Source organism: Podarcis erhardii, assembly GCF_964252035.2.
Source record: "Podarcis erhardii genome assembly, chromosome: 10".
Lineage (NCBI taxonomy): Eukaryota > Metazoa > Chordata > Lepidosauria > Squamata > Lacertidae > Podarcis > Podarcis erhardii.
Window position 1 is genome coordinate 28,760,151 of NC_138500.1, and position 20,799 is coordinate 28,780,949.

General features: G+C 43.0%; 2 protein-coding genes across 5 annotated transcripts; both read right to left on the reverse strand.

Moving 5' to 3' along the window:
* Positions 1–520: 520 nt before the first annotated feature.
* Positions 521–11,323, reverse strand: CIMIP4 (ciliary microtubule inner protein 4). 4 transcript variants are annotated; one of them, XM_081878404.1, is made up of 6 exons: positions 11,179–11,323; positions 5,629–5,704; positions 3,621–4,273; positions 2,345–2,495; positions 1,270–1,380; positions 521–695 (listed from the first exon to the last, which is right to left on the reverse strand). In XM_081878404.1, exons 1-6 carry the CDS (start codon positions 11,185–11,187, stop codon positions 604–606), a joined length of 1,092 nt encoding a protein of 363 aa, XP_081734530.1. In that variant the 5' UTR covers positions 11,188–11,323; the 3' UTR covers positions 521–603. The 4 variants fall into 4 exon arrangements, with proteins under 4 accessions (XP_081734530.1, XP_081734529.1, XP_081734528.1 ...); XM_081878403.1 differs by having other exon boundaries at positions 3,621–4,276; positions 11,179–11,322; XM_081878402.1 differs by lacking the exon at positions 11,179–11,323 and adding an exon at positions 10,460–11,171.
* Positions 11,324–13,632: 2,309 nt separating this feature from the next.
* Positions 13,633–20,759, reverse strand: LOC309351702 (thiosulfate sulfurtransferase-like). Its single transcript, XM_081879530.1, has 2 exons — positions 20,137–20,759; positions 13,633–14,129 (listed from the first exon to the last, which is right to left on the reverse strand). Exons 1-2 carry the CDS (start codon positions 20,732–20,734, stop codon positions 13,831–13,833), a joined length of 897 nt encoding a protein of 298 aa, XP_081735656.1. The 5' UTR covers positions 20,735–20,759; the 3' UTR covers positions 13,633–13,830.
* Between the last annotated feature and the right edge of the window lie 40 nt (positions 20,760–20,799).

Genomic DNA, 20,799 nt, shown 5'->3' on the forward strand with positions numbered 1-20,799 from the left:
GCTTTCGAACTGCTAGGTTGGCAGGAGCAGAGACTGAACAATGGGAGCTCACCCTGTTGTGGGGATTCGGACCGCCGACCTTCTGATCAGCAAGCCCTAGGCTCTGTGGTTTAACCCACAGCACCACCCATGTCCCAATACACAGTAAGGTATTCCATATCCCTCCTTACTGTATTTCTGCAAAACTCTATTCACTTTCCTAATTTATGTTTGCCACTGTTTGAAATGGACCCATAGGAAGCTGCCTCATACCTAGTTGGACAATTGGTCCATTTAGCTTAGTATTGTTTGCAGCGTAGACTCAACACTAATCGGTGTTGGCAGCACTCCAGAGTTTCAGGTCTTTTCCCAGCACCCTGTGGAGATGTTGGGGGATCGTGCTTTGTTCCATTCTTTGAAAAGCTGCACCAGCTCATTTCAAGTGACTATTAAAGATACACAATCAGGCCAGGCTGACTATTCCCAGGCCAGTCAGATAACCCAACCTTCTGCTTTATCCATATGCAGAGCACATCAAAAATAGAGGCTAGATGGAGGTTTATTCCACTGCTAGGGAGAGCCAGATATTTTTCCAGAAGGTCTTCATCCCTCTTCTATGCCTTCTTAGGATTTGCCGCCTTTGTTCTTGTCCCCGTATTTTTGTTCCAAAGCTTTTTGAAGGTTAAGGTTTAGCGCATTTTTCTGGAACCACCTCCCTGTTGAGAAATACACACAGTTTGCATGTACATATCTTGTACCTTTTAGCAGGCACCAGGATTAAAGGGCTATCTTTGGGAGGGGCTGGAAAAGGGCCAGTAAAGGCAAGAGCTCATGAGGGCATGGAAAGGCTGAGGTGTCTGTGTGCAGCTGATGTACAGTATGAGCAAGCTTTCTCTGCTTCTCTCCCCTCCCCTCTGTGTGTAATGTGGGTATGGACACTACGATGCTAACTAGCCACAGACATGCCCAAAGTGGCAGAACCTTTATCACCGACAGTAATGAGAACAAGATGCCAAAAGATTCCTAGAATATGTGCTCAGTCTTGCAATGTGTGATTTGCAAGCTGTCAACTGGGGGGAATCCAAATATTTAGATTATAATAATACTTTAGGTATTTATATATAGCTCTTTTTCTAAGTGCTCCACTAGCATAATCTCTGTAATCCTCACAAGAACCCTGTAAAACAGGCTGGCACTATTATCCCCCATATTGCAGATCTGATGGGAGACGCCTGAGGCAAGTCCTTTGTTTCTCAGCCATCTTTTCCTTAAAACCCTAGGGATTCTCACCTAGATCATCAGTTTTTCTTCCATGCCAATGTTTGGGGTCCCGAACTGCCCTCTTTATTACATCTGGGGTATAGGAATCCTTCATCAGGCTTCTGCTTTCCAGTGGTCCTCCTGCAAGAAAGGAGATTCGCAGAACTCTTACGCCACTTGGACCAGAGTCATCTAGGAGCTGGATCATAGGCTAGGGGGAGCTGGCCCCTACAGGAGACAACAAAGTAGTTGTATGACTTGGGTACCTCAGATTGTGAGAGCTGTCCTGAATCAACAGTCCCATGTTTATACAGAAAGAGGTTCCCAAGGGATTTTAGCCACACATGCCTTGCCCGAGTAGGATGGATTTGGTAGCCTGAACTGTCCAGAAAGCAGAGTGTGGGGAAAGCCTGACTTGAACTCTTCTTGTGCTTTTAGCAGTTTTCCCCATTTTGGTGATAATACAATCACCTGCAATTTGCTGATCAAAGGTAGTAGGTAATGGAGACAATAGGAAAATGGGCAACCTTACATAAAAACAAAAACCTCAAAGTGATGGAAGTTACTGACTGGATTTGTCCAAGAATGTGAGAAACAGCCTGGAGTTTTCCTCTGTCAAAGGTTGGTTGGGTTGGGTTGTAGTTGTGTGATAGTGTTGTGAGAACTTTGGAATAGGTCCCTTTAGCTGTGCCTTAATAGCCCTTAATCTGCAGTGATTAGCGAGTGATAATATTTATCTACCATACCATAAAGCTTTGCTGGCTGGTCTCTGCATATCAGAGTTCTGTTAAAGGCACAAGAGAGACATTACTAGGTAGGTTGGGTTTCTCTCCCTGCCTGCTTCCAAGTCTTCCTCCCTCCAAGTCTTCTATGTTCTTGCTGTGCCTTCTCCTAATATCTTTCCTATTTCACGCACATGCACACAAAGACTTTTCTAAAGAAACTGACCCCGCAAAAGATCTGTTCTATTTTCGCTGCTCATAAGTAGCATGTAAAAGTGGTGTCAATTGTGGGAGATCTGTGAACTCAGCAATCCAAAATCAGTAAATGCCATAACTGGTGTTAGAACAGGCAGTGTGCAGGTAGACCTGGGATGCTCCTTTACCTTGGAAAATGTTGGACCTCAAGTTGTATCCTAGTTCATAATAATCAGCATAAGGTGACGATGCCATAGGATTCTCTAGAGTCTTATATGGCCAGTCACTGAGGCGCTTCTGCCCCTGGATCAGCCCAGCCTCACAGAGAGCACGACGTGCCTGGAAAATACAAGACGATGGAGTCAAATTCCACCTAAGGTTCTGAGGTATTGGCTCCACCAGCTACTGGTAGAACTTTCCCCACTCAGAGTGAGTCCTCTAATCAGGTATAAACTTGGCTAGAACTAAGGTTACCACCCATACATATTTTTTATGAATTGCCCATATCCTGAACCCCTTTCCATATTAAGTAGAAGATTAATCAGGGTCAGCTATTGTCTTATCACCTTCATGTCATGATTTTTTCCCTTCATAAAAATGAAATCTCAATAAAGCACAGTCATTTTTTCCTAAATGATGAGTCACAGGTGATGCATTTGTCACTTTGACAGATTACTCTGTGGATTAATCAATATGCCCCCTGATCTATGGCATCAACCCTTGTATCTTTTAAGAAGTAGGGACAGAGGTTTTCCAAAGCTAAAATTGTCACTGCGTAACCATCTTCTGTTTTCTAATTTATTGGTTAATGGCTGAAATAATATCATGCGTTATACCATCACTAGAATAATTCCTTTACAGCACAACCGTATTCATGTCAATTCAAGAAGTAAGCCCTATGGCCAATGCTTCTTACTCCTGGATAATTGTTTACTGAATGGCAGCTTTATATATTTTGCATTGCTGCTTATAGCTACCATGCTACTAGTAGCATTCCAATTTATAACCATGTTACTAATAGTGCTTCTCAGGGCTTTTTTTCAGCTGGAACTCAGTTCTGGCACCTCTCAGGTGGGTGCCATTGCTATTATAAGAGAACAAGGGACACGGTGAGTTCTGACACCTCTTTTTCTAGAAAAATAGCATTGGTGCTTACTTCTCTATTCTAAACTTACTATAGCTGCTGATATGAGAGTTACAAGTATAATGAGTAGCATTACTGCTACTACTGCTACTAATGCTAATACAACGTATTACTCAGCCTGTGGGTCCCCAGATGTTGTTGGACTACAACTCCCATCATCCCTGAGCTCTGGCCTTGCTAGCTAGGGGTGATGGGAGTTGTAGTTCAACAACATCTGGGGACCCACAGGTTGAGAAAGGCTGACAGATATTTCCAGTTAAAAAAAGTGTTAGGTATTCCTAGCTAACCCTCTTCAAAGACAAGACCATTGCATTCTTTACCTGCTCTTCAGACACCAGCTTCTCCACCATAGATGTGCCAAACTTGGCCTTGATATTAGGAGGTATTATTAGGCTGTTTTTCTTCTCCTGGAGGGCCTTTCCCTCTGCTTTGACATCTTGCCCACTTGATGCTAATGACTCTTTGGCACTCATGACATCGTGGGCTTCCTTCATGTCTTCACAGCTGCCCTTTACGTTCTTTCGGGGAGATGCATGCAGTCGGGTCACTATAGGCCGGTATTGCCTACCCGTTAGTTCGTCTGAATTACCGTGGCCATCTTCCATTTCTTCTTGGCTAGACTTAGCTGACAGCCTGGAACCTCCAGGTTTCCCCTTTGGGTGATGATGATTCCCTATTCCCTTGGAAGTGGTACCGTCCAGGCTGTCTTTCCTCCCTGCAGCTGTGTGAATGCAGAGGGCAGAGGGAGTTTTAGACCTGAGGGTCTGTTTGTTGTGATTTCTGGTTTGGATATGCTGTGTGGATGGTGATGCCTCAGGCAGGACTGGGGGTTTGTCCATAGCTGTTCTGTTCTCGGGGTTCTTGGAGTTCATTGAGGAGGTCCTGCTGGAGCACCTTGAGGGGGGTCTTTTGTTGTTGGACTGTTCCCCAGTCAAGTTGTAGGTGGCCTGTTCCTTGTTTCCATATCCAGGCACTTCTAGAAGACAGTAAGAAAAGTATAACCCACAGCAAAATGTTGTAGCATAGCCTCAGCTTCTCACAGAAGTGCTTCTGTTCTGGTTGCCAGGCAACCAGCTATGTTCCACCCTCCCCCATTTTTACGGTTTTCCTTCCCAGCTGACACTCCACATTCTGTGACTATTCAGCATGCTCAGGTCCCATAGGGCTCGGCGGGGGTGGGCTTAATCTTGGGTTTGTGTGTTCAAACCCCACGTTGGGTGAAAGACTCCTGCATTGCAGGGGGTTGGACTACATGACTCTTGTGGTCCTTTCCAGTTCTACAATTCTATAATTCATATTGGTCTCTACAGCCACAGCAGGCGCTGAAATCTTCCAACAGTTTGACTTCACCCCCAAAGGTGCACTCCTCAATTGTCTCCCAAGACAGATGGTTGCCAACAAAGCCTCTCCTCCTCCAGCGTTCCACCCCCTGCTTCAACTCCAGGGCTGGCGTGCCACACCCCTCCCCGGTTGGGCACCCAATAATAGGGAAGCTCGGCGGGGGCGTGGCTTGCTGCTCAAATACGGCCGCGCCAGCCATCCCCGCCATTGCACACACATTTTCTTCTTGTGTCCATGTGTCTTTATTCCCCAAGCGGGGATTGGGTCCTCGAATCACAACAAAGTATAACAAATATAAAATATATATAAAAAAGAGATCTGTTGGAACTAAACATAAAGGGGGGTGATTTCCATACCACAGTTGAAGATAATAAATGAATAATTATCCTGTACTTTATTACTCTAGTACATTATTAAAAGACTCCATTTCTCAATAAACACACTATCTTCTTGTCTGCCCTCTCTGGCTCTTACACCATATATGTAAGCTTAACCATGTAGACTATGTTCCAGATTTTAGTTATCCGTTCTCTCAAGGATGGTATTCTCACCCCCCTCCCCATTCTGACAAATAATAATTCTGGCAGCAGTTAAGGAAAACATGAGAGCAGTGCAGAATAAAAATTACCTAGAGCAAGGACATATAAGTTTTGGCCCTCTGGATGTTGTGGGACTCCAGTTCCCATCGGCGCCAGTTAAGGGTGCTGGAACTTGTAGTCTAGCAACATTTCTAAGGCCAAAGGTTCCCCATACCTGACCTAGAATCTTGCATCAGCAAAGCATCGTCCTCTAAAGGCCTGAAAACATAGGTAAGTTTTAACTTGGAAATGGAATCCCAGACCCGTGGCTGCCATATTTAGGTCCAGGAGGAGAGAATTCCTTAGGCAAGGTGTCACAATGCAGGAGGATGTGAGCCAAGCCCGTATAACAAGTGTATCTATAATAGCTTGCATAAGGCATTAGAGAAGATTTCAAAGTATCTTCTACCTGTTGGACCACCGGCCATTCTGGTTTCATGGTATGCGGCGGCAGGAATTGGGAAGGCCGTCGTGTCCATGGGCACCTGTTCCAAAGAGAAGTAAAGAGTGGATTATCTCAGCAGTCTTTGCAGCAGCCTGTAATATATAATCTGTCCAGCACAAAGGGGAAATGGAGAGGGAAAGTGGATTTGGTGAAATCGTGGCTAAATTGACACTAGAACAAAAAATCCAACTCAATTCATTCTCTTGATTGCTACACTTAATCTGCTGTCCTGTAGATGTCTCCAGATGTACATATTGGATGTACAAATTGGATGTAACTCTAATATAATTATATCTTATGAAAATAATAGACTGTGTATAATCTGCTTCATTACATTGGCATTGTGTCTTGTTATTACATTAAATAATAATACACTGTACAAAGCTTCAGGTTTGAAAGTGGATAGAATTTGGGGTTGAGAGTTTCTTAGCCAGTGTCTGTAGCTCTGCCTTTAAGGGGAGCTTGAGCTAGGGATCGATGAATTTGAATTTCCCTCTGCTTTTTTGTTTTTACAGACTTATTTTATTTTCTTTTTTTATAATAATATTTATTAGTTTTCCAACAATTTAAACACTACAAAAAGAAGAACAATACAATACAATACAAAAACACTACATAACACTAACACATTAAACTAACAAAACAAAACAAAAACAGTTTAAAAACACATCAAATAATTTCAGTATCTTATCTTTCATTCACTTATTTCCGCGACCTCCTCACACCTCCCTATTTGTATTCCACTTCTGTTAATTGTTTCAGCAATTCCTTTCCATCTTCCTCTGTTTTCTATCCTATAATTATCTTAACACATTCTAACCTTATTTTTTCTTTTAATACTCTATTAATCTATTAATCTATTTATACTTGATTCCTTATAGCATTTCTACTAAAGCCATATAACTTCATTCCAACATTTTTCTAACATTCATTAATTTTACAATATTTCCGTAAATAATCTTTAAACTTTTTCCAATCTTCTTCCACTGACTCTTCTCCCTAGTCTCGGATTCTGTCAGTCATTTCCGCCAGTTCCATATAGTCCATCAACTTCATCTGCCATTCTTCCCGGGTGGGTAAATCTTGTGTCTTCCAATACTTCACAATGAGTATTCTTGCCGCTGTTGTTGCATACATAAAAAATATTCTATCCTTCTTTGGCACCAATTGGCCAACCATGCCCAGGAGAAAGGCCTCTGGTTTCTTCAGGAAGGTATATTTAAATACCTTTTTCATTTCGTTATAAATCATCTCCCAGAATGTCTTAATCCTTGGGCATGTCCACCAAAGGTGAAAGAATGTACCTTCAATCTCATTACATTTCCAACATTTATTATCGGGCAAATGGTAAATTTTTGCAAGCTTGACTGGTGTCATGTACCATCTATAAATCATTTTCATTAAGTTTTCTCTTAGGGCATTACATGCCGTAAATTTCATACCTGTGGTCCATAACTGTTCCCAGTCAGCCATCATAATGTTATGTCCAACATCTTGTGCCCATTTAATCATATCAGATTTCACCATTTCATCTTGAGTGTTCCATTTCAACAGCAAGTTATACATTCTTGACAAATTCTTAATTTTTGAATCTAACAATTCTGTTTCCAATTTTGATTTTTCCACCTGAAAGCCAACTTTTTTGTCCAAATTGTATGCCTCCATTATTTGATATTACAGACTTATTTTCAGTTCTCCACATTTCCAAATCAGTTTTCAATTTTTTAAAAAAGTCCTTACAAAAATTCATCAGCATTCTAGTGCAAATTTCTCCCAATATTCACATTTTTATATGTAGCTTTGCCTTATACATGCACACATACAGTATATGCAAATAATTTCCCCAATATAATGCATTTTTGCCTCTCTAGTGTATGCATTTTTTTGCGCATTACTTGGCCAGAGAACTGCACTACAAAATTCAGACAAGTGCAACTTTTGAAGGATGGCTGTGTTTTGGCTCATATAGTGTTACGGGAAACGTAAATATGGTAGGTTTGTCTTTAAACGCAAATTGAGCCAAGCTTGTTTTTCATTCCTTGATCTGGTATTAATTTTATAGTTTTTGTTGCTCATTTCCATGCTATTTGCTTCCAGTAATAATCCATTTGCAAATAACATTGAGATGTGCTCTAACCTTGTGTTATATTCTGCTATATTTTGGGAATTGGCTTTTACATCTGAAAGCTTAAATATAATGCGGAAACTCACAGTTAAGGGGAACACCAGGGAAATGGAATAAACTGCCATGTGAATGCAGCCATGGTTGCTTTGACAATTTTTAAATTTGAAAAAAGAGAGAGAGAGAGGAAATATTTGAATTTAGAAATTCTCAAGAATCTGTCAGGTATTCTTTAGCTGTAATTCAAGCACTGTAGGAGAGATTGAACTAGATGACCCTCCGGGTCCCTTCCAACTCCACAGTTCTGATGGAAGGTACTTCGCACCACTGAGGCCACCTAAGCCTCAAGTGACAGCAGAGTGTAACCCTATCAAGAGCAGGCAACCTCCCATCCATCTGCTCTTGGGAACCGCCCACTAACAGTGCCTCAGTCTGGCTTGATCTTCAGTTTCTTGGCTCTCATCCAGTCCATTACAAAGGCAAGACAACTTCTACACAACTTCTTCACACTTCTCCAGGTGTGTTTATATATATGCTAGCTGCTGATCAAAATGTATTTATGACCTTGTCCGCAGCATCACAATCTAAAATACAATAATGTCACAAAAAGACAGGGAAACTGAAAGGAAAGAAGAAAGATTTGGAAAGGAAAAATAAATAAATTACAGAATAGAATTATTAACCTAGGAATAGAAAGAAATAGAAATTACATAGTACAGCAATACTGGAACACACTGGATAAAAGGCTTGTCTTTAAAAATTTCTTAAGCGTGAGGCAACAAAGAGGGCAGCAAAATATTTATTTATTATTATTTTTTAAAGTAATATTTATTAAAATTTTACAAAATCAAAAATACAAAAATGCATAGTAAAACAAGAAACAGAAAAAACTCTCAAACAAAAATACAAGATACAAAAAACAAGAAAAATAGAGAAATAGAAAATAAAAAGTTAAAACAAATCCATTTTTTATAACTTTGAACTCATTAACTTATTTCTTTGACTTCTTCACACCTCCCCTTTTTGTATTCCCATTAAAATATTCAAATCAGCAAATCCTTACCCTCTTTCATTTATCTTAACTCTAAATCTTAACATATTGTAACCCTATAATTTCACCAAATTTTTAATTCATTTTTGCATACTCTTTTTAACTTTTGTCGCTAGTGCCACTTATTTTCAGTCCAACATCATTTTAACATTCATTAATTTTACAGTGTTTCTGCAAATAATCTTTAAATTTCTAAAAAAAAGGCGAAAGATTTATACGATCTGAAGAGAAACCAGAGTATAATCTTTAAATTTCTTCCAATCTTCTTCCACCAACTCTTCTCCCAGGTCTCGGATTCCGCCAGTCATTTCCGCTAATTCCATATAGTCCATCACCTTCATCTGCCACTCTTCCAGGGTGGGTAGATCTTGTGTCTTCCAATACTTTGCAATAAGTATTCTTGCTGCGGTTGTTGCATACATAAAGTTCTATCCTTCTTTGGCACCAATTGGCCGACCATGCCCAGGAGAAAGGCCCCTGGTTTCTTCAAGAAGGTATACTTAAATACCTTTTTCATTTCATTATAAATCATCTCCCAGAAGGCCTTAATCTTTGGGCACGTCCACCAAAGGTGAAAGAATGTACCTTCAGTCTCTTTACATTTCCAACATTTATTATCGGGCAAATGGTAAATTTTTGCAAGCTTGACTGGTGTCATGTACCACCTGTAGATCATTTTCATAATATTCTCTCTTAAGGCATTACATGCCGTGAATTTCATACCGGTGGTCCACATCTGTTCCCAGTCAGCAAACATGATATTATGACCTATATCTTGTGCCCATTTAGTCATGGCTGATTTAACCGTTTCATCCTGAGTATTCCATTTTAACAGCAAGTTATATACATTCTTGAAAGTATCTTAGTTTTGGGGTCGAAATATTTAAAGGGAGTGATTTCCCCACACATGTCATGAGAGGGAAAGCACAAAGATGAAATATTATACATAGAAATGGAGGTTTAATAATACCTGTTGATTTGTGATTTGAGATTATGAGTTTCACGTATATTTGTTGCACATATATGAAGGTATTTAGTCACCTTAGTTGGCCACAAGACAACTCTCCGCAGTCCTTAACACCTTTAGTGTTACCTTCATAATAATGACAATATGATATGAAAATTAGCTGTGGCCCTCCAGCTCCTGGTTTTCCTCTGGGACTGGCAGATCCCTTGTCTCGGTGCTTAATAGATGCATCCCATTTTAAATGGTTGCATAGACCAGACTTTCTCTCTCTCCATTTTTGTTGACCTTTGGCTTCCACAACTGAACTTGTCGCAGATTCTGGACACCTAATTTTGCTGTCTGCTTTACTAGAGCAATAAACACCAAGAGTAGCAAGGCCCACAATGCTGCTTTCTGGGCCTGGAGCAAAACCCTTCTATTCCCAGTCAATCCTGAGGCTGGTCTGATTCCTTCTCCGTTCAGGTATGTACTTGCCACATTCCGAATATTACAGGAATCTGATGGCATCGGAAGGTGGCAAGAGACAGCTGTGGTCCTTGAACATCCCAACCCTCCTTTCCCTCTCTCCAAATCACCATTCCATTCTTGGTTCCCAATAAAGATCCTGAGAAACTTGTGTTAGATGAGCCTGACCAGCCCCCACATTATTTTTCACCTGAGTCACATCCTCCATTTTGCTGGCATTTCTTGGGCAGGAAGACATGAGGCTGCTGTCCCGTTGGAGCAGGTTAGTACCAATCTCCTCCAGCTGTTGAAGATACTGGAGTACAGGGCTAACTTCTTTCGACTGGTGGACTGAGGGATCAACCTTTTCCTCAAGCTGCGGAAGTTGGTGGTGCAAGGCAGCAAACTCTTCAGGATGCTGTAGGTATCGTAGCACAGGGCTAACCTCCTCAGGCTCGTGTATGTAATGGAGCAAGGGACTAGCCATCTTTGGCTCTGGTTGGCGCTGGAGCAAGGGGCTAACCTCCTCAAGCTCCTTCTGGCACTTTAGCAAGCCACTAGGCTCCTGAGGCTGGAGATATTGCCTGGCCAGTTTCACGAAACCTCTGGCTGGGAACAGCACAACTATTAGAATAAATGAGCTATATATGTGCCAGGCATGTCCCAGTGTGGCCAACCAGATATGGCTCCAAATCAGTTGCCAGAAGTGGCCAAGGACAGCCTCACATGCCTGCCACATGTGGCCTGGACTGGTATCAAGAAAACAGCAAGGCTCACTGCATTGACTGGTGCTTAAATACCCAAGACTCTTTGTGTAGGTCATAGGGCATCTGAACAGTGTGTGCCTCCCTGCCTGCCTGCCTGGGAGGGGTTATTGTTGTCTCTGAGGGTGCCCAGAAGTTAAGTCCTCCTCATAAAGGTGTGCCTCACCTCTTCCATGATCTCAACTGAGGTGCCAAAGTAGTTCTGGTGAATCAAGCAGATCCTTGCCAAGTCTAGAAGTGTCGACAAAGAGGTGGAACTATGAGAAGTCGCCAAGGACAGTTGCTAAGAAACCATCCCCATCTGTGAGCTGTAGTTGTCATGGGAACCAAGTAAACACAGGGACCAGCTGAGAGTTATCTTCAATGCCTTAACTTACTAAGTGGGTCTGGGCCACAGTTTCTTAGCCCTTGCCATAAAATGATAACTTTTAGGAGATAATTTTGGCCTGTCTTTCCAAGGGTTGCAAGTTATTTCATGTACCTCAGTTAGCTCCTCAGGACACATCCAGATGCAATACAGACAACTGATGAATGGCTCTCATGACTTGTGTGTGTGTGTGTGTGTGTGTGTGTGTGTGTGTGTGTGTGTTTAAAGCAGCCATGCTGGATTGCATTAGAGCAGTGGTGTTTGGGAGAGACTTAACCTTCTCCCCACTTGAAATTGACCCCTGCTTCTGAAGTTACCATGAGATTCCCTAAGGACAAAACATGTACAGCTATTGAGCATGCCTTTATTCTACAATGAGGCTTACACCAGTTTTTAGGGGAGGGGTGCTTTTCATCCGGGTTATATCCCCTGGCCCTGCTGCCCTGATCCAATGCGCCTATCTCTGATGAATGCTTTAAAGGGAAAGGATTAGAAGATTCAGTCACATGGGGTTTGCCCCCAATCTCAAACACACTATATGGAAGTCAAATACAGCTCCAAATCTGGTCTTCAAGCATTCTGGTACCTCTCGAGTGTGCATGCATGGTGTCAGAATTGTGCCATTCCGGCTACATAAGCTACAGTACTCACACAGCTGAATATCAGAAATAGCCTGATATTTGATAACTCTTGAATAGATTGGACCATGGGCAACTTTAAATAACTGAGATGCGTGTGTCAGATGGCTGTTGAGGTTGCTTGAGAGTAGCCAGGCAGGACTCCAACCTGTCTTTTACAGGCTTTATTTTGGTGCAACTATTTACAGTGAAGAGCCCCAAAGCTTATGTCTGGCTCAATCGCTAGCAGAATCCGGGAGTGGTCGTCTTTTGGACCTCCCCCAACATAAGAGTTTCATTACCCCCAGCCTTCTCCTTCCCTCTTTGCACCTTAGACTACTGCACAGGATGGGTGATGGCAAGGGCGTGTTTCCCTCCTGTCCGGCTTGCCCAGGAGCGGTGTTAAGGCTCCCACCAGCATCCTCTGGTCCTTGCACCTCTTCCCCACTGGAGGTGGGGTTTTCCTCCTCCCTGGAAGAGGAACTGCTTCACAAGATTTTCGGAGGCTCCCTGTAACACAACTGCCCTTCTATTTCTCGCCTCTGAGCTGATGGCAGTTCCCCAACAGCATGTTTTCGTATCTGAAGGGGTTAGCACATATTCATCGCACTGCATGTACACATGATGAAAAACTGCACCCAATTACAGCTCTTTGCCTCAAATATATGACAAAAGTCTATTGTAGCTCTTGAAATGAGGCAGTGCACATATGCAATCCTATGCATCATGCTTGGCGGCAAGTCCCACTGTGGAATTCAATAGGAATAACGTGTGCGTGGGTTAAGAAATCCCCATTTCTTTGGCTTTTTTAAAAAACAACAACGAAGTCTTTTTATGTAGGATTATCAGTGCAATCTTCACTGAGGGAAAAAAAGGTCCTGTTTAATTAGTCCATCTTGCATGATGCAAGATTGCATCAAGGTCTGTGTAGAAATCCACTGAGCAGCTGCATTGTCTTCCAGCACGTACACTCTCTAGTGCTGGCGAAATATGTACCTAGGCCCTGATTGGCTGAAGCAAAATACCTCTTCTGTACAAAACTTACTCTTCTTATAGTATAAAAACTGGTCTTTGACCTGGGTCTAACTGCCCCCATTCAGATGAAGGATTGTGAACTGCAACAGCCACATATGTGTGCCTGGAGGAAGCTTGTTGGTGGGGGTCTGTGACTCTTAATAGTGTGTATTAGGGTGAGGCAAGCTAGCTTTGTTATCTTATATTCTGCACTCGAATTCCCCAAAGGTGTTTTCATTCCGTTAGCCTTCCTTGACTGTCTTTATTGGTAAATGGTTCTAATGTTTAGAATTTCCTTCACTTCACTGTGGCTTATTGAAGTAAGCTTGGCTCCTCAATTGCACACTACAGTGGTACCTCGGGTTAAGAACTTAATTCAGTCTGGAGGTCCGTTCTTAACCTGAAACTGTTCTTAACCTGAGGTACCACTTTAGCTAATGGGTCCTCCCGCTGCCGCCGCCGCGCAATCTCTGTTCTCATCCTGAAGCAAAGTTCTTAACCCAAGGTGCTATATCTGGGTTAGCAGAGTCTGTAACCTGAAGCGTCTGTAATCTGAAGCGTCTGTAACCCGAGGTACCACTGTACTGAGAAATAACAAAAATTCACATAGGTAAAAGGCCACTTGACCTGAGATTCTGCTTTATTCCATTACCAATTACAAAAAAGAAATAGGAAAAAAACATAGCGTTCAATTAGAAAACTAAAAAATTTATAAAAGACTACGAACTTCACATTTCCCCAGCCCTTGATCTTTGTCAGGAATAATTAAGAACCCAAACCTCGGTGCATGAATAACCGCAGCAGACTGATACTGCTTTGCTTATGCCTTATGGCGTTTCCACTCTGAAATTTTAAGCTCTGGCGGGGCACGCCGAAACCACTCTGACCAAGATCCATCGTAGATGGCCACATCTGGTGTGCCACACAGGTACGCCGCCAGGGCAATGTGGCAGGCTGTGACCCCCTTGCGGCATGTGGCAATCAGAGGCTTTGAGAGATCCACTTTCTTCTCCTGGAACATGCTCCGGATCTCTTCCGTGCTCTTCTCAAATCCTTCTTCAGTCAAGAAATTGAAAAAAGGCATGTTCAGAGTTTGGGGGATGTGGCCTGGTTCAAGCCCTAGAATAGAAGGAAGAGAGAAAAGAGCCTCCATTTAGATATGGTGGCAAAATAAACCAATGCAGACATCTTAAAGTTGATGCTTCAAAAAACTATGGAGGCAAAGTATCTCAAGAAAAGGTTAGAGAATATGCTGACAGAAAGGGTTTAAAAAGGCAATTCTGGAAGGAAGGAAGGAAGGAAGGAAGGAAGGAAGGAAGGAAGGAAGGGAAGCTACCTGCAATTATGTAAAATAAAATCAGTTTAAAGATCAAATGATGATGATGATGTAAATTAAATTAAATTATGTAAAATGAATTCAGTTTAAAGATCAAATAACAACAAACAACAATTTATTATTTATATCCCGCCCATCTGGCTGGTATAAACTACTTCTGATACAAAACAGTTATAATCTGGGACACATCTACAAAACTTGCATTAAGTGATGAATCAAGGTATTTAGCCAGAAATATTCACAAACAACACTGACTCAGTAAAATTGAACTGGGAGATCAAGAAAGGATCTTAAATTATTTTGTTTGGTCTAAGTGAATCAGCCTGATCTGCACTTCCTAGACTAATATGCGAATTGGAACGTTGTTACCCTTTGGTTTTTGCACTAATCTGAATTTTGCAATGTAATTCTCAAGCAACATTGCAAAATTGTACTTTTCTTTAATCAGTACTTGAATCAACATAAACTACTTTGGGTTGCTTTAGGTTGCCCTGGGCAAAATAAATGGACTAAAAAATTCAATAAATAGTAATAATAGTAATAATAGTAATGATAATATCATGGACAGGACAAATTGATAACACTAGACATTATGAGTATGAGAAAAGTGTTTTTCTCATATCTATATTTAGAATGGAAACAACAGGTATGCAAATTTTGATAGTATGGAAATAATTTAAAAGAAAGGATATTCAGAGTTCAGAGTTTGGGTTTGCAGCACTCCAGCTGTACTGGAAGTGCTCACTGTCTCACAAATTCCAGAAATGTCATGGCTGGTTTTGATTACCTGATGGTAAGGAACAGGCATTCCACACATGATCAAATGCAATGTCTTAATTGTTGTGTGAAATATCCAGTAACATAAATGTTTGTAGGCTAAGCTTCACTAAACTCTGGCTGGGATGACTGCCCAATTGCCACAGATTTAGGATAAATTCATATGAAAAATCTGAAGAAACCACTAGGGCGGTCTGCTGATTTTGTGTATTTTTATATGTATGATGGATAATTTATTTGAAATATTCTAGGCAACCTAATTACCAACTAGCTCACAGGCCATTTACAGGTGCTTCCACTGAGGTGATAAGCCATAGTCTTGCTGTTTGGGTAGAATTATACTTCTCAAATTTGCCTTAAATAACATGCATATACTGAGCACATGTGAGGATGGTGGTTGATAGAGAAAGCAAATTCCCTTGATTGACTCATATTGAAAAGGAGGGATTCCTCTGTAGCATATTAAAAGTCTCTGCAGGTAGAGGACACATTTGGAAACCATGTATCATGTCCCACCAAATGAAGAAAACCCCATCAGCCAAGAATGTCAACCACTATTGATCAAGCTTATTGGCTTTGCTGCCTGTCTGGGCCTACCAGAGCCATGAGACAAGTCACACAAAATACACAGCTTGGGGTGAACTGTGTTTGGTAGGTCAGCTCAGGACATTTAACCAAGTAATCAAAACATTCACCCAATCCAGGCTTCCTTGCCACAGCTGTTCATCTGAATCTCCTCTCCCCCCCTTTTGAGAAAGTTTAAATCTCATGGGTCAGGGCTTTGTGTTGTCAGTGTTGGTCAAGTGTCTTGCAATGGGACAGCATTTTAGCATCTGCTTACACTCAGGTAGCACCATAATGTGAAGTTGCAATAAACTATGGTGCTGTGGGTTAAACCAGAGAGCCTAGGAATTGCCGATCAGAAGGTTGGCAGTTCGAATCCCCGCAACGGGGTGAGCTCCTGTTGCTCGGTCCTTGCTCCTGCCAACCTAGCAGTTCAAAAGCACCTCAAAATACAAGTAGATAAATAGGTACCGCTCCAGCGGGAAGGTAAATGGTGTTTCCGTGTGCTGCTCTGGTTCACTAGAAGCGGCTTAGTCATGCTGGCCACATGACCCAGAAGGTGCACGCTGGCTCCCTCGGCCAATAAAGCGAGATGAGCACCGCAACCCCAGAGTCAGCCACGACTGGACCTAATGGTCAGGGGTCCCTTTACCTTTACCTATGGTGTGCTTGGCTCCCCTCCACCCAGTAAAACACACACACAAAGTGGAGTAGTTTAGTAATTAGCACCACTTTTGACTCTGATTGTAATGGTCTTGTGGGGATCCTACTCTTTAGATCAGGCTTCCTCAACCTCGGCCGTCCAGATGTTTTTGGCCTACAACTCCCATGATCCCTAGCTAGCAGGACCAGTGGTTAGGGATGATAGGAATTGTAGTCTCAAAACATCTGGAGGGCTGAGGTTGAGGAAGCTTGCTTTACATTGTAATGTGGTAGGCCAGATCTACTGTATTTGGGGGCCCTCCTGCCGAGCTGGTCCCTGGATTTCTGCCCTTCCCCCCACCTGCCCCTGATAGCACCACTGCATTTCTGTCCATGTGCACACACATAGCACACACACACATAGCTTGTGCACACACACTGTACACAAAGAGGAGCGAATGGAATGCTGAACCTGCAGCAATTCTTTTGGAAACGTGCCACAGTTGGTCTCTCTCCACAATTCCAGATGGACATTTTTCGTCTCATTTGATTCTTGATTTGTCTCTTCTGTGCTCCGCAGGAATTGGCTCTGGAGCTCATGGCTTCCCCTGGACATTATCTCAACATTAAAGAGCTAAAAAACAATAGAACTGACTTTTTAATAACCCCCCCATCCTTCCCTTTTGACTACTGTGTTTTGATATCATAGCACATCCAATAGCTTCCCGCTACTCCATCTGCCCAAGCTTTGAAGAAAACCAGAAAAGCTATAGAATATAATAGTAAACAGATCCTCAATGTTTACTTTCTCAGTAGTATCACATAAAAGTTAGGTCCCTGGGGCTCTCCATTGGCCATGCCCCCTGCCCAGACCATAACCCTGGCTAGCTCTGCTCCATGTCCTTCTCAAGTGCTTTTGCTTGACTGAAAGGTGTCAGGTGGCCAAAATGTAGCTTACTGTACAAATGGAAGAGTTACATCCATCGCCCTGCGCACCTTGTCTCTGGCCCACCACCAACATGTGGCCCCTGGAAGGTTGTTCCCATTTGACCTGGTGTAAGTGAAAAGTATGCAGAAAGAATCTGGGGCTCCTATCTTTATTAAATGTCCTTCATACAAGTTGCAAGAAACCTGTGTGGGATAAGAACTTCCTACAGTGAAGGGCCGGGACTCTGAAAGCTAAAAAAAATGTGCACTTGTCTCCCACAGAGGCTACTCCTATCCAAAATGTTGCTTTTTTCAGGTCATGCAGCTGCAGTTAGTATATAAAAGGGCTTTAGCAAGCAGATAGTGAGCTGCCAGAGTAAAATTTGCAAACTGACCCTTAATCTTTTCCAAGAAAGATAATAGCTGTGTGAACATAGCCATGTGACGTTTTATAGGTATTTATGTACACACGGCTCTCTGAAGCATGCTCTCTGAAGCATGAACCTCCAACCCCACATGCAAATTGTCACACATCCATGCCTATGTAGTTTACCACATGTTGCTGGCATCCATCTGTCTTGAAAGACAATGGAATGTGCCTCTGGGGGTGAAGTCAAACTGCTGCAATTGCAGCACCAAAGTGACCTCCCTGGGGCACAAGCCTGGACAGTGTATATGGAGGTCCTGGGCTGCCTTCATTGATGTGGTCCAAAAGAAAGCAGAACAATACATTTGACACCAACTTGGCTGCAGGAGTTGCCGGAAGGAGGTGTACAAGGCCCCATCCAACCATCTTAGGGACTCTGCTCTGGATTTGTGTAGGGTTTGCTCCTTAGCCTTTTCTTCTCCTGCAAATGTCCCACAAGGCAGCAGAGGTATAGGATGAGAGTTTTCCTTCTCCTTGAGAAGCTACCTTCCCCAGGTTGATGAGCCCCATATGCCCCTCACTTCCCTCTACAGAACATGCAAAAACCAACTTCTTGACCGTTGGACCCACTACTGGTCTCGTCTGTTCAATCTGCTGGAGCCTGTCTTCACATGCAGGGCAAGTCCCGAACACACCGAGGGATTGGGATCCATTGGCTACTCTCACTTGGTTTAGCTGACCAGTGGAAGCCATTTCTCAGGGTGTGGCTGCCGTCACATGCTGATAGCTTCTAGGAGCCACAGGTGATTGCTGACTTCAGGGTGGCGACCAAAGCTTTGACAAACTGCCCCATAAGGAGCACAAAACACATGTACCTACAGCTAAATCGCCACATGCATATTCATCTGTATTCAAAGCCAACCACAATGCTGAAGATTATTTGAGAAAAACCATCTAGCATGAAACTAATATAAGCCTTGGGAACTAGGTATATTGTGTGTAATCACAGGCTGGGCAGAAGGACTTAGTTATCACTCAACAAAACAAACCAGGGCTAGGGTCACCACCTGAAATTCCTGGACAGCCACCAAGGCCCCAGAATCTAGGAGGGCCCACCAGTGCTGATCCTCTTACTCAGTTAGGCCCCCCCCCAGTCATTCCCCCATCTTGGTTTTACTTAAGGTTGGGTTGCTGTGTGCTGCATGCCCACATTTTTAAATGAAAATGTCCTGGGGCATTGTAGACGATTCAAAACGGTAGGCGGATCTGAGCAGTGCCAGTACAAATGCAAGATATTACACAGTGCATAAATAAAAGGGAGGAAAAATCTAAAGAAACTGGCTGTCACCGAGTAGATTACAGGAATGAATGCAAATTCTCTTATCTATATCACCAACATACAATTTAAATACTCTCTTATCTTTTTTGTTGGTGCTTTTGATATATATTTTTTCTTACACGGAAGTGTTTCCTCCGTAGGAAAACGTGTTAAGAGCGGAGAGATCAGTCCTATAATTTTTCTGCTGGGGATACAATGCTGGAGTGGCTGGGCATGGCGACCCTGGTTAACTTGGTGTTTATCTCAGGATTCTGTACCATGAGGCTGCCATTCCTCTCTGACATATGCACAGATGCACACAACTTTCTGCCACTCCCACCCTTTTGGCTTTTGCCCTTTGTCCAGGCTGATCAAAAGTAACAGCTCAGCAGTCTCCCATGCATTGCCAGGGAGGGGGAAGAGTATACAAGAATGTGAGGCAGTAATTTCAGACTTTTTGTTTGAACAGGCTGGTTTTTGGACAATTAAGAGGCAAATACTAGTCAAGCTGGTTCTCTGAAATATATAAGGAAGAGCTGCATTTCTTGAAAGAGCTGCAGAATCATCAAGTTACCGGAGAACCTGTTTTAACTTAACGTGCTTCTTATTACATTCATGCCTCACTTTCCTCCAAGGAGATTGTGGTGCTCCCCCTCCCCATTCTATACTTGCAAAAATCTTGGAAATTGTCGGTGGCAAACATAAATGTCAAGAGTACAGCTGTTACCAATAGAGATTGTTGGAAATAGACACAGAGCACAAAAGATAAGTTCATCTGCTGCTTTTCTGGCTACCCATGGTTAATATAACTAACTGCTTTTGCCATATATAGGGGGAGGAGAGGGAATCAGAACTAAAGATCTGTCAATGGGCTATTTTCCGGTCATTCCACTCTTCTAATAGATGGTTGGTGGGGAATCCTAAGTCTAATTGTGTCCAGACTTTGAAGGATATAAGGTTCTGCCAATACGGACTCCCTATTAGACACCCACCTTGGCCCTGTGCAGGTTTACTCATAAATATCCCACTTTGTTTTTGCTTTTATGCATGCATGCACGCACAGGATTGTAGCCCAAGGGGACTAAAGGAATGGATCTACATCAGTGGGAAATGAGTGTGGAGAGAGGGTCACATCAGAATGAATGCCAGAAAACACTCCTTTGAAGCTGAAGGTGGTTCCAGATACCGTTCCTACCTTGCGTCCCTGGCTCAGGTTCTGTTCCCCGATATCTCCCTTCAGATCTGGAATCCACCACTTGGAACCGCTTGGATTCCAGGTTCTCCAGCATATCCTCATAGGTCTTCAGGAGCGATCTGTTCAGGCTGGCTTTAAAAACGGCCGGCTCTGGTCTGGTGCTCTCTGATGTCACAGGGTGCCCTTCTTTCACCCAGTTCTTGAACCCCCCATTCAGCACGGAGACAGTTCGGTGCCCAAAGACACGGAACATCCACCAGGCCCGCGGTGCGTAGAAAGTGCCCAGGTTGTCTCCATCGTACACCACAACGTGGGTCTGGTTGCTGATGCCCAGGCGGCCGACGTAGTCCGCGAAGTGCTTCTCACTGGGAAGCATGACCTCGTAAGGGGATGACTTGTCTTTGCATTCCTCAATGTCGAAAAAGGAGGCTCCGGGGATGTGCCGCTCCCTGAATTCTTTCTGGGCATCTCTCTTGCCACCGGGTTCATACCAGGAGGCGTCCAGCACCCGCAGCTCCGGCCCAATCTTATTGGCCCGCACAGCTTCTGCTAGCCATTTGGTGGAGACCAGAGCTCTATACAGCACTTGTTGCACCATGTCAGCTAAGGTGCTTTTGGATGGATGAAGACAGAGGCAAGCAGAAGGGAATATGCAGGAGAAAG

What these genes read in the sequence shown, in the direction of transcription:
- CIMIP4 (XM_081878401.1), bottom strand. Translation starts at nt 11,071, where the DNA reads ATGACCTACACAAAGAGTCTTGGGTATTTAAGCACCAGTCAATGCAGT. An exon ending in AAATGGAGGATGTGACTCAG is followed by an intron (nt 5,705 to 10,459) that starts GTGAAAAATAAT and finishes TCTTTGGAACAG; the next exon opens with GTGCCCATGGACACGACGGC. An exon ending in AATGGCCGGTGGTCCAACAG is followed by an intron (nt 4,277 to 5,628) that starts GTAGAAGATACT and finishes ACTGTCTTCTAG; the next exon opens with AAGTGCCTGGATATGGAAAC.
- LOC309351702 (XM_081879530.1), bottom strand. Translation starts at nt 20,734, where the DNA reads ATGGTGCAACAAGTGCTGTATAGAGCTCTGGTCTCCACCAAATGGCTA. An exon ending in ACCTGAGCCAGGGACGCAAG is followed by an intron (nt 14,130 to 20,136) that starts GTAGGAACGGTA and finishes CTTCTATTCTAG; the next exon opens with GGCTTGAACCAGGCCACATC.